Here is a 10,898-nt window from a genome sequence, read left to right as displayed (position 1 = left end):
AGGTCAACACACTAGGGAGGGTTGGGCGGACATGTTTCTCATTAGGGTGATAGGTTTACTACCTTAAAGAGAAGTCTTTAAATGTTGTATCTGATTTGAGAAGGCGCTGAGGAACATGCCTGTTCCATACAACTGGATAGAGGGTGCCCAGGTAGAACATGCAGGCATATGACAGCCGTCTTCATATGTCACTTCTGTCCTTGGAGCCCAGTCATCGCCTCAGCTGCTGCATGAGCATCTTCATTATACCAAAGCTTCTGGCGAAACTCTGCTGTCCTTCAGCAGTCCCCCCGTGACACCCCAGACTGCCAGCGAAAGGTTCAGTTGAATGCTGGCACTGTGTACTGGGCCGTGACAAGATTGAGAACAGGTCTTGGGCTCAAGGAGTTCTCACTGCAGTAGGGACAGGAGGAGGCTGTCACATGAAAGGATTGTCGTGTACTCATGTAGAACAGTACAGCGAGGGACAGGGACTCATGGACTACCAGGTCCTTCCACAGTAAAAAAACCAAGCAACTTCTGACAAAGAAATCCAAAGAAAGGGAAACTTGATGCTATCCATCCTTTGAGCCGGCCACATTGTAAAAACCAGAGGTGGCCAAGCAAAATTGACAGAGCCACGAGATCAGCCCTGAATGAGGCCAGGGGTACTGTGGGAGACATGCAGTGTGGGGAAGTGGTGCTAAACATTGATGAATGTTCTACTTTCTTCCAGACGTCTCTTCCTTATTTTAAGAAAAGGGGTTTAGTATGTAGCTCATGGTAGTCTCCAGCTCACAATCCTGCCTCAATAAAATTGCCTGGCATGAGTCCAAAGGAAGCATGAAACACTCAACAAACCCGCTTAGGAGTTTATTAGAGGAGATGTGTACAGGCCTGGGGAATCGGTGTGCAGAGAGAGAGAGTGCTGAAGATGGTGCATCCAGCTTTTAAAGGCTGCCTAGCGCATGTGCACAGGGGGATGATGTAGCTACGTCATACACAGATGATGGAGCTCACGCAAGGGCTTACGTAGCTGCGCCATATGTAGGCGATGCAACCATGCAGCCTTTTAAGGTCCCTAGGGTGGCTAGGTGTTTTTGCCTGAGGGTCCGCACATGCGTGGCCCTGGAACCCAGAAGTGCCAGCTGTGCTGGTTGGCTAAAATCATAACACTCAGCCTCCCAAGTTCAGCCGCTGAAGACCTGTAGTTTGAGAAACATTCCGGGAGGGAAGCAGGACTTGGTAGTGGGAAGGCAACGGTCCCTGAATCACAGTGTTAACTGTTTGTTACAGTGTTTCCACCCCTCACTGCTTCAGCTCAGTTCCCAGGAGACCAGCAAGTTAAACACTGTTTGACATCCAGTCAAGAACCTGCGGCCAGAACCCCCAGAAGTGGAGATGCCAGGGAAGTCCTGGGCACGGGAAGCTGATTGGGTTTGTCTGTCTAAGTCTAGCACGGGAAGCTGATTGGGTTTGTCTGTCTAAGTCTACCCATCTGAAGAACTCCAGCTCCCTCCTAGTTTGATCTCCTGACCTTTTGAAAATTGTCGCACAAAGCCTGTCATGGTAGTCCTGCTTGTAAACCAAGCACTTGGGAGGTGGAAGCAGATAGATCAAGGCCTGCTTCAACCATTTAGAGTTTGAGATCACTCTAGATTAAGTACACTGTCTAGGAAAACAATGTAGCAAAAGCTGGACACAGTAGTACACACACTTTTAATTCCATCACTTGTGTGGTGGGGACAGGGTTATCTTCCACTGTGTAGGAAATTTGAGAGCAGCCTGGGTTACCTGCAATTCCTTCTCAAACAAAACAAAACACATTAATCAGAGAAGCTCCTCCTCCCAATCCCCGCTGCCATAGGCAGCCGCTGAAGCGAAGGCTCCTGACTGGCCAGAGTGCTAAGAGTATGTGACTGGTGAGTGCCCAGCCCTGATGTGACATCTGAACCAGGCCTTTACCCAGAAAGGCCCAGGGACCATCGTAGAAGAGAGGGTGGAAAGTTTCAGGAGCCAGAGTGCTGTGAACCACTGTCTTCTAGACATGCAAGGCTGTTGCCATCATGAACTTACCGCCGCTGTGGTTTCCTGGGCACAGTCAAGCTGTTCCCTCAGTGGCAGCTGATGGCTGCTGGGAAGGAGAAATCATATTGTCGGGGGTGTGGTCAACAACAGGTTGCCTAGGCTCCAGAGTCTGTCCCACGTCCACACACATAAGAGCATCACTAGGTGGACCCAGTAGGTTAATCAAAATATCATCTTTAAAGGGACATGACGTTGTTTGGGGATACCAGGAGGAGTTGGAAGGTGAGGATAGGGGTAGTTATGTTATTTTTTTTTAAAAGTATGTATTTATGACATTCTCAAGAAAAACATAACAGTAACAATAGAAATATAGCAAAACACTAGGCTTGCCATAACATTTAGCATGCTTAAATGTGTGATTCAGAGGCACTGAGTGCATTCATGTCATTGTGCGGCCACCACCACCGTTCATCCCCAAAACTCTTCCATCTTCTAGGACCGAAGCCTGGAGTAAGAGGAACTCCCGCTGTGCTAACCTTTGATCTGTGGATGCCCTGCCCTGTCCATGCGCCGCTGCCAATAGTCTCTGGACTAACAGATCCTCTGTTTTCACAATTGGAGTGTGGCACTGTTCTGTGGCTGGGCTCTGGTGTGACAGCTTTGAGAGGGAGTTAGCTAACGTGAGTGGACATCTCCACCCCAGATGAAAAACTGAGGCAAGGGGACCCCGGAAGTCTACTCCTAGCACAGTCAACAAATAAACAAAGGCTCCGGAACTTTTGACATGAGATCCTGGACAGTGAAGGACCTGTGCTGAGCAGAGGGCAGAGCAGGTGGAGACAGGCAGGGGAGAGAGATTCAGAGCCTCTGTGCACCCAAAAGCCCAGTTTTAATTACATTCTGATGGAGCAGTTTGTCCCCAGAGGAGACGCTGCCATTCATAGTTACTGCTTCCGTCCTTCCGACTAACATAGTCTGTTAACAGATCGTTTGGCCAGAGGCTGAGTGGAGCCTCCCCAAGATGGAGCTCTGTGGGACGGCAGCAGGGCTGGTTGCAACTTGTCCCCTACTGGAGCCCTGCGGCCCTGCCAAGTGACATGGCTCCTGTGTGGGTAGTGTGACTGAGTGGATTTGACTCTGCTGCTTTGCCTCCCATTACCAAATGCGAGGCTGAGAGCATAAAAGCCAGAGAAGACGGCAGTAAGGTGGCCTGATTCGTGACTGGGGAGCAAAAAGAAGAGGAGGAGGTGTAGGACTGCAGATATGTTCTCCCTGTTCAGTGGCTTAGCTTTCCTGGCTGGTTCCTTCCTGGTCCTGAAGCTTGTCACCTTTTGCTGGAAAAGGAGCCACCTTCCTCCTGGCCCCTTCCCTCTCCCTCTCCTGGGGAATTTATGGCAGCTAAACTTTCAGTTGCACCCAGAGACGCTCTTCCAGGTATGAAGCAGGACCTCAAGCATGAGGCCCGAAAGGGATAGACAGGAGACCTTTGTCTTCTCAGCCTAGGGACATTGGAGGTAGAAGCAAGAATTGGGGCCAAATGTGAGAAGGAGGAGATCCTGGTCTTGTCACTGTCACTGCTGAAGCCTTGAGCCTCTGTGTTCTCACCTGCCAAAAGCAGGGGCATACCGAGCTCGTAAAAATAAAGACGTGCAAGCTGGGTGATGGTGGCGCACGCCTTTAATCCCAGCACTCGGGAGGCAGAGGCAGGCGGATCTCTGTGAGTTCGAGACCAGCCTGGTCTACAGAGCTAGTTCCAGGACAGGCTCCAAAAACCACAGAGAAACCCTGTCTCGAAAAACCAAAAAAAAAAAAAAAAAATAAAAATAAAGATGTGCAGGAAGTGGGCTGGGAGAATGGGGAGCTCAGGCACAGGAGAAGCCCATCCAAGAAACTCTGGATGTTTACGGCATGTACAATACTAGAGCACACCTGTTCCCAGGACTGGTGGGTGTGAGTGCTGACCCCCCCAACTCCAGGGAGTCTGTCACCCTGGGCTGGTTTCTGAGGAGCAGGTAAGTGCTCTGAGGAGGTATCCTGGAAGTTGAGTGTTGGGTGCAGGAAGGGAGGGATTGCTGCCAAGAGGGCGATCCCAGCAAGTGAAGCCTGTGCTGCCCGGTCTCTCCACAGCTGGCTCAGACTCATGGCAATGTGTTCACCGTGTGGTTGGGTTCCACACCCGTTGTGGTGCTGAGCGGCTTCCAGGCAGTGAAGGAAGCACTGGTCTCCAACTCAGAACAGTTCTCGGGGAGGCCTCTCACTCCATTCTTCCGAGACCTGTTTGGAGAAAAAGGTGAGTCTGCCCTTCCAGAGAGGGAGGGAGGGGCAGGCTGTATGGAAGGGCACAGGACTGAAGCTGTACATCACTGTACAGCATTCAAGAGGGCTGTTACCAGGGAGATGTACTCAAACCCTCTGTGTGAGGGGCGATATTAAACAGGCCTGCATCCGAGCCCAGCTTAGCTCCTCCCTGGCTTCATGGCCTTGAGTGCACCGCTTCCTGCTCAGACCCTCGGTGTGTTTGCTCATCATAGTTAGGAAACTGTTCTCCTTCCCCGGGTGTTGGAGAATATGCCATCCAGAATACCCAAAAGAGCCCATGACTGTGCCATCTCAGAAAGGGCCTTGTCCCTCCTGTCCTCCCCTTATGCCTCTTTGTCTCTTTCCTCCTTTATTTCCTCCTTCACTTCTGTGGGGACTTGGGCAGAACAGACTGGAGAGCTGGGGACAGACATATCGGAGCCCACCCTCAGAGCCCTAGACTCACTGGCTACCACCCCACAATCCCCCTCTTCTCTTGGTCAGAGCAGCAGCCCCGCGCAGCTTGAGAAGGTTATTTGAGGGTCTGCTCTCAAGGCCTGGTGGAGTTGCCTAAGGGATGGGAGTGGGGCTGGTGACTGTTCTCTCTCCCTCCCTGGGCCCAGGAGTTATCTGCAGCAATGGGCAGACATGGCGGCAACAGAGGCGCTTTTGTCTGAAGACTCTTCGAGAGCTGGGCCTTGGCAAGCAGGTGCTGGAGTTGCAGCTGCAGCGTGAGGCAGCAGAACTGGCTAAGGTGTTCAACCAGGAGCAGGGTATGAGCAAGTGGGCCTATCCTTGTGTGCCCCCACACTCATGCACACCGTTGCAGAGGCTTGTGTGTGTGTGCATAGGTGTGGTGTGTGTGTGCATGTGTGTGTGTGTGTATGTTGTATTCCTGAAGCCTAAGAACATTACTAGTGGATTTGACTATAAGTTTTTCCAAGGTGAGTGGACACAGACCTAAGAATACTTAAGTAAGCCTAACAGTGGTGGCACAGGCCTTTAATCCCAGCGCTCAGGAGGCAGAGTCGGGTGGATCTCTATGAATTCAAGGTCGGCCTGGTCTACAAAGCGAGTTTCAGGACAGCCAGGGCTGTTACAGAGAAACCCTGTCTCGAAGAATGCCTACGTAAGCAGAAAAGCAGATGTATTCTCCGTCAACACCTAGGGCCGTTCACCCTGGCAGCCTTGTGCACATGGTGATTTTCCTTCCGGACTTTCATAAGCCACAACCCTTCCTTCCCTGTGCGGAACCAATACTCACCCTGCCAGGCCTCAAAAGACTTAAGTTCTCCCTGAAATCTGGGTGGTGGCGCACGCCTTTCATCCCAGCACCCGGGAGGCAGAAGCAGGCGGATCTCTTGAGTTTGAGGCCAACCTGGTCTACATAGTGAGTTCCAGGACAGCCAGGGCTGCACAGAAAAACCCTGTCTTGAGGGGAGAAAAACTGTCCCTGAGTCCTAGGCACAGCTAGTTCCCATCCCACCTTCTTCCCAGCAGTGACAGGCCTGCCCCTTAGTAAGAGTCTAATCAGCCTCTCACAGCGTCTTTCATAGAGCATGGCCCACAGAAGGTATTGGGGAGCACCTGACAGGCGCTTGAAGGAGGAACAAGAATGAATTAAGAAACAGAAGTGTTTGAGGCTGGATGAATGCTGAGGCGGAGCCCTCTGTGCCTCTTCACACTGATCCCTGTCACTCTCCTCACAGGTAGACCCTTTGACCCTCAGGTCCCTATTGTCCGATCTACAACGAGAGTCATTGGGGCCCTGGTGTTTGGCCATCACTTCCTCTCGGAGGAGCCCATCTTCCTGGAATTAATTCAAGCCATCAACCTTGGCCTAGCCTTTGCCAGCACTATTTGGCGCCGGGTAATTGGCTTTGAGGGAGGCTGGTATGCAGGCCATAGGAATGTCTGGATCCAGGTCAGGCAGGAGCCTCAGCCAGGGTCTGGCTGGGAGGGTAAACATAGGCAGGAGGCGTGGCAGGGTCTGACTCTCGGTTCCTCAGGCTCTCATTTCTGTCTAGACAATTTGGGGCTCTCCACATAAAAGGCAGCCCTGAGCTTTTAAGTCAGAATCCTAGCCCATTTTGGAGCTGTCAGTACAGTGCTCAGCTGTCCTGACACGGGACTGGTGCCTGAGTAGGCTCTGAGTGGACCATTCTCTCTGTAGCTATACGACATGTTTCCCTGGGCCCTCTGCTACCTCTCGGGGCCCCACCAGAAGATATTTCGGCACTGTGAGGCTGTGAGGGGCTTCATCCGCCACGAAATCATCAGACACAAGCTCCGGGCCCTGGAGGCCCCCAAGGACTTCCTCAGCTGCTACCTGTCACAGATCACCAAGGTTAGCCTGGAGCACAGGGACTGAGGGGCTGGGCTCCTGGTTTGTCTCTCCTTTCTCAGCCATGGGCTCTGTTTCTCATGTTTGACTTGTGCAAACTTTTGGGGACTTTGAAACTTGGGTTAAGAAAGGGTCTTTCCAGACCAGAGCTGGCTTCTCTGCAGATGAGACACCATGAAGCAGAGGGTGTAGCTGGAGGGGGCAGAACTCCACCTCAGTCCTCTGCTGAAGCCAATCTAGTCCCAGGACTCAGACTGTCCAAGGAGTCCCACCCTCAAGAAGCTCTGGTCCTATAAGTATTGGGACACGTCAGACCTTAGAAAGACGCTAGGGCTGCTCCTTCTCCAACCCCACCAGACCATGGACGACCCTGTCTCCACTTTCAACGAGGAGAACCTGATCCAAGTGGTGATTGACCTGTTTCTGGGAGGCACCGACACCACGGCCACCACACTGCACTGGGCACTCATATACCTGGTCCATCACAGAGCCATCCAGGGTAGGGTGCCCTCAGTTATGTCCCGCCTAACTTCCCTAGTCTGTTAGTCCCAATGGGGGCTTTTGGCTTCAGGCACCATGCCCCCCCATCACTCCGTTCTGTGGCCATGGGGGAGGGTCCTGTTCTTATCTCTGTGGCACAGGGATCAGGCACCATGCCCCCCCCCAATCACTCCGTTCTGTGGCCATGGGGGAGGGTCCTGTTCTTATCTCTGTGGCACAGGGATCAGGCACCATGCCCCCCCCCATCACTCCATTCTGTGGCCATGGGGGAGGGTCCTGTTCTCATCCCTTGTCGCACTGAGATCATTGACAGATCTGACACAGAGTCAGATGTGAGGGATTTCAGTCGCCAGCCTGTGACTTGCTGCGTGACTGTGGGAGCTCATTCTACCTCTCAGAACTGTTGTAACTGGGGAAGCATTGCTCCACTCACTCAGTGATGATTCAGCGCCCACTAAGTTCTAGGCTCTGGGCTAACGTTAAGATTACAGTTTTGAGGAACGAACGTAGCTAGAGTTCTCCAAGGAATAAACAAAGCTATAATCAGCTATGAGGGCAAAAGTACCTGCCCTGTGGAGCCTTGGTTTCGTCACATGTCAAATGAAGACAACGGTTCCTAGGCTGTGGGACTTACATCCGGGGCCTCTCCCACGGAACAGCTGGTGGTGGGGTGGGGGTGTGACCTAGGGCTGTGGACTTGAGCAGCTCTCTCTGGGTGGAACACCTGATGGAGGTGTGCAGTGGGAAGGGGAGGGAGGCTGGGCCTCAGGCGCCTTCCCAAGACCCTCACTGAGCCATCCACAGAGAGAGTGCAGCAGGAGCTGGACGAGGTGCTGGGCACTTCGCAGGCCATCAGCTATGAGGACCGAGAGCGACTTCCTTACACCCGTGCTGTCCTCCATGAGGTGCAGCGACTGAGCAGCGTTGTGGCTGTGGGCGCTGTGCGCCAGTGTGTGACTTCCACTTGGATACATGGCTACTATGTGCCCAAGGTAAGTAGTCTGCAATGGGCCCAGCACCTGCAGAAAGACCGCCTGCCCAGCACAGCCACTTGCTACAGCTTCTGTCACCCTGACAACTGGCAGTCACTCAGTCATGGGTAGCATTTGGGATATAACTACGATAGGATGCTGTCATTGATAATCTTGAAGTTTCCTGTGGTTCAGGGGTAATTTTTCTTTCCAGTGCTTGTGGTCCACACATATTTTATGTAGTTCTACCCTGTGCAGGGCCCTAGGTTTAATAACTGACCACATCAAATAAACCAACCAATAAAAGTTAGTAGTACATACCTGGAACTCAGGAAACAGAGGCAGGAACATCAGGAGTTCAAGGTCATTTTCAGCTACATAGTCAGGGCCAGGCTAGACTACGTGAGATCCTGTCTCAAAAACACAACTAGGGACTGGAGTGATGGTTTTGTGCATCTTGATCTTGCAGAGGACCCTGGTCAGTGAGGGAAAGTCAAGGCATCGGGAACCTAAGAGAACTGGTAATTCTACCCAGTCAGGAGCAGAGAGTAATGAACCAATGCCAAGTTAGTGCCCAGCTTGCTTTTTCTACCCTTACACAGGCCTGGGTCCCTTGCCTAGGAAATGGTGCTACCTTACCCACTGTGAGTCGGTCTAGCCACCTCAGTTAGCATAACCAGAATAATCCCCCACAGCCAAGCTTGAGGCCCAGCTACCAGGCGATTCTAGATTTTGGTGAGTTGACAGTTACCACGATCAACACGCTGATTCAATAACTGAGGGACAGTAACAGCAACGGTCCACCACAGTGGACACACGAGGTGTTTCTGCTCAGACAGTCTGAGTGACGGTAAACTTCAAACTGCCATTTACCCAGGACAGGCTAGAACAGTCCTCAGGAGGCAGATGGGTCTGTAACCTGGGGGAAAGCCACACTGGTCTTTTATGTGTGGATATGGGGTGTTCTGACCCAGCTCCACCAACCAAGATCAGTCCGTGCTTTGCATGGCACCACATACAATTTGGGATGGGATCTATGAGAAACCATAGCCTCTTTGCAGATGTCTCCTTCACCCGAAGGAGGTTCTTAGGAACCGTTGAGCTGAGCTAGAGAGATGACTCAGCTGTTAAAGGCTTAGGCCCACAATCCAAAGGACAAGCACTGATGACTTGGCTGAAGTGTGGCTTGGAGGTAGAGTACATGTGCATGAAACCTTAGGTGTATTTCCCAGCACCACAGGGGAGGGAGCGGGGGTCATAATGCATCTGGCTATTTAATTTCAGGCAGAGACCGGGACATTCCCAGCACTGTAATGGGGGATGTGCAGCTCACCCCGGTACTGGTGGAAGCATGCACCTCCCCATCACCGCTATGTAAAGCCACAGGGTGACCAGATCTGGGTGTTCTATTGGCCCAGATGGCTAGAGCCTGGCCGGTGCCCTCAGCCCAGGTAGTGCAGCAATCTCAGCAATAGCACACATCTACTGGAAATCTTTGCATGGCTCCCCTTCTGTGTTCTGCATCAGTTTTTGCTTGGGATGCAGACTTCAAGTTCTTTAGAAGTGTTTGTTTTGCTTTGGTTTTAAACTTAAAGCTCTCTTTGTCAAAACCCTTTCTGCTCCCATTGGCTCAGTGTGATTCTCTTTTCAGTCACACACTCATTTCACTCGTGAGACAGAGTGGGCACTGGGGTTAGGGCTGCAGGGTAGGTAAGGCTTACAAGTAGGGCTATCTATGGCGAGTGTCAAGGTGAGGACATATTCATGGTCTCCCCAGTCACGTTTCCATCTCTGGCTCGACATTTTCTCTTTCCAACACTTGATCTTTCTCCCCCTGTCCCCCTACCTTTTCATTCTCTCCACTCTTCCCTTCCCCCATGGTGGGCTGCCATGAACCCAGAGGAATGAGACTCAGCTCCGCATTGGCTGTGTGTCTGGAGGGAGGGCCACTGAGGGCCTGCCTGCTAGATCTCCCTGGGTCCTCGGCACCCTGGCCATCCCTACCCATACACTGGAATTACTTTAGCCCCAGGCCAAAGCTGGGAAGTGGTCAGTCTGAGCCTCCATGAGCTACACCAGTTCTTCTCTGCAGGGTACCATCATCTTGCCTAATTTGGCCTCTGTGCTGTATGACCCCGAGTGCTGGGAGACCCCTCAGCAATTCAACCCTGGCCACTTCCTCGACAAGGATGGAAACTTTGTGACCAATGAGGCCTTCCTGCCCTTCTCTGCAGGTATTAAGCACAGAGCTGGGGCTTGGAGTGGTAGGTGGGAACATAATTGGGACAGAAACAGTCCCCAGCTGCCCTCTGATCTTTCCCTCTGCTTCCAGGGCATCGGGTGTGTCCCGGAGAGCAGCTTGCTCGAATGGAGCTCTTCCTGATGTTTGCCACCCTCCTCAGGACCTTCCAGTTTCAGCTACCAGAAGGGAGCCAGGGCCTCAGACTGGAATATGTCTTTGGGGGGACACTGCAGCCTCAACCCCAGAAGATTTGCGCAGTGCTTCGCCTAAGCAGCCTCCCTAGGGAGGAGGGCCCGTAGTCACTAGGAGTAAGCAGACCTGCCACTTCAGCCGCCAACAACGCTCTCAGCTCTGCAAAATCAGACAACAGGAAGAAGTGGGTTTTCACCTAGCACAGCTGCCCACAGTCTCACACTGATCTGATAGTAATCCCGGCAAATGGACTTGGCAGGGGTCCAGCACCAGTCACTTAACTGGGCATGAGGGTTCAGTTCTTAGAGTAAGATAATTCTGTTTTGGCAGAGGAGGATTTTGT

At 52.2% G+C, this 10,898-nt stretch overlaps 1 protein-coding gene across 1 annotated transcript; it reads left to right on the top strand.

The window, feature by feature from the left end:
• Window positions 1-6,487: 6,487 nt before the first annotated feature.
• LOC101985302 (cytochrome P450 2J2-like) lies at window positions 6,488-10,662 on the top strand. Its single transcript, XM_026790163.1, has 5 exons — window positions 6,488-6,652; window positions 7,007-7,148; window positions 7,955-8,142; window positions 10,214-10,355; window positions 10,454-10,662. The coding sequence occupies exons 1-5, from the start codon at window positions 6,488-6,490 to the stop codon at window positions 10,660-10,662; spliced, it is 846 nt and encodes a 281-aa protein (XP_026645964.1).
• Window positions 10,663-10,898: the final 236 nt, after the last annotated feature.

The sequence above is a fragment of the Microtus ochrogaster genome, unplaced genomic scaffold (genome assembly GCF_000317375.1).
Source record: "Microtus ochrogaster isolate Prairie Vole_2 unplaced genomic scaffold, MicOch1.0 UNK43, whole genome shotgun sequence".
Lineage (NCBI taxonomy): Eukaryota > Metazoa > Chordata > Mammalia > Rodentia > Cricetidae > Microtus > Microtus ochrogaster.
This window is presented reverse-complemented; position numbering and strand designations above follow the sequence as displayed.

Bases quoted from the DNA above. Each gene is read 5' to 3' on its own strand.
- LOC101985302 (XM_026790163.1), top strand. From the start codon at position 6,488: ATGTTTCCCTGGGCCCTCTGCTACCTCTCGGGGCCCCACCAGAAGATA. The intron at 8,143-10,213 runs GTAAGTAGTCTG...TCTTCTCTGCAG, and splicing joins ATGGCTACTATGTGCCCAAG to GGTACCATCATCTTGCCTAA. The intron at 10,356-10,453 runs GTATTAAGCACA...CTCTGCTTCCAG, and splicing joins CTTCCTGCCCTTCTCTGCAG to GGCATCGGGTGTGTCCCGGA.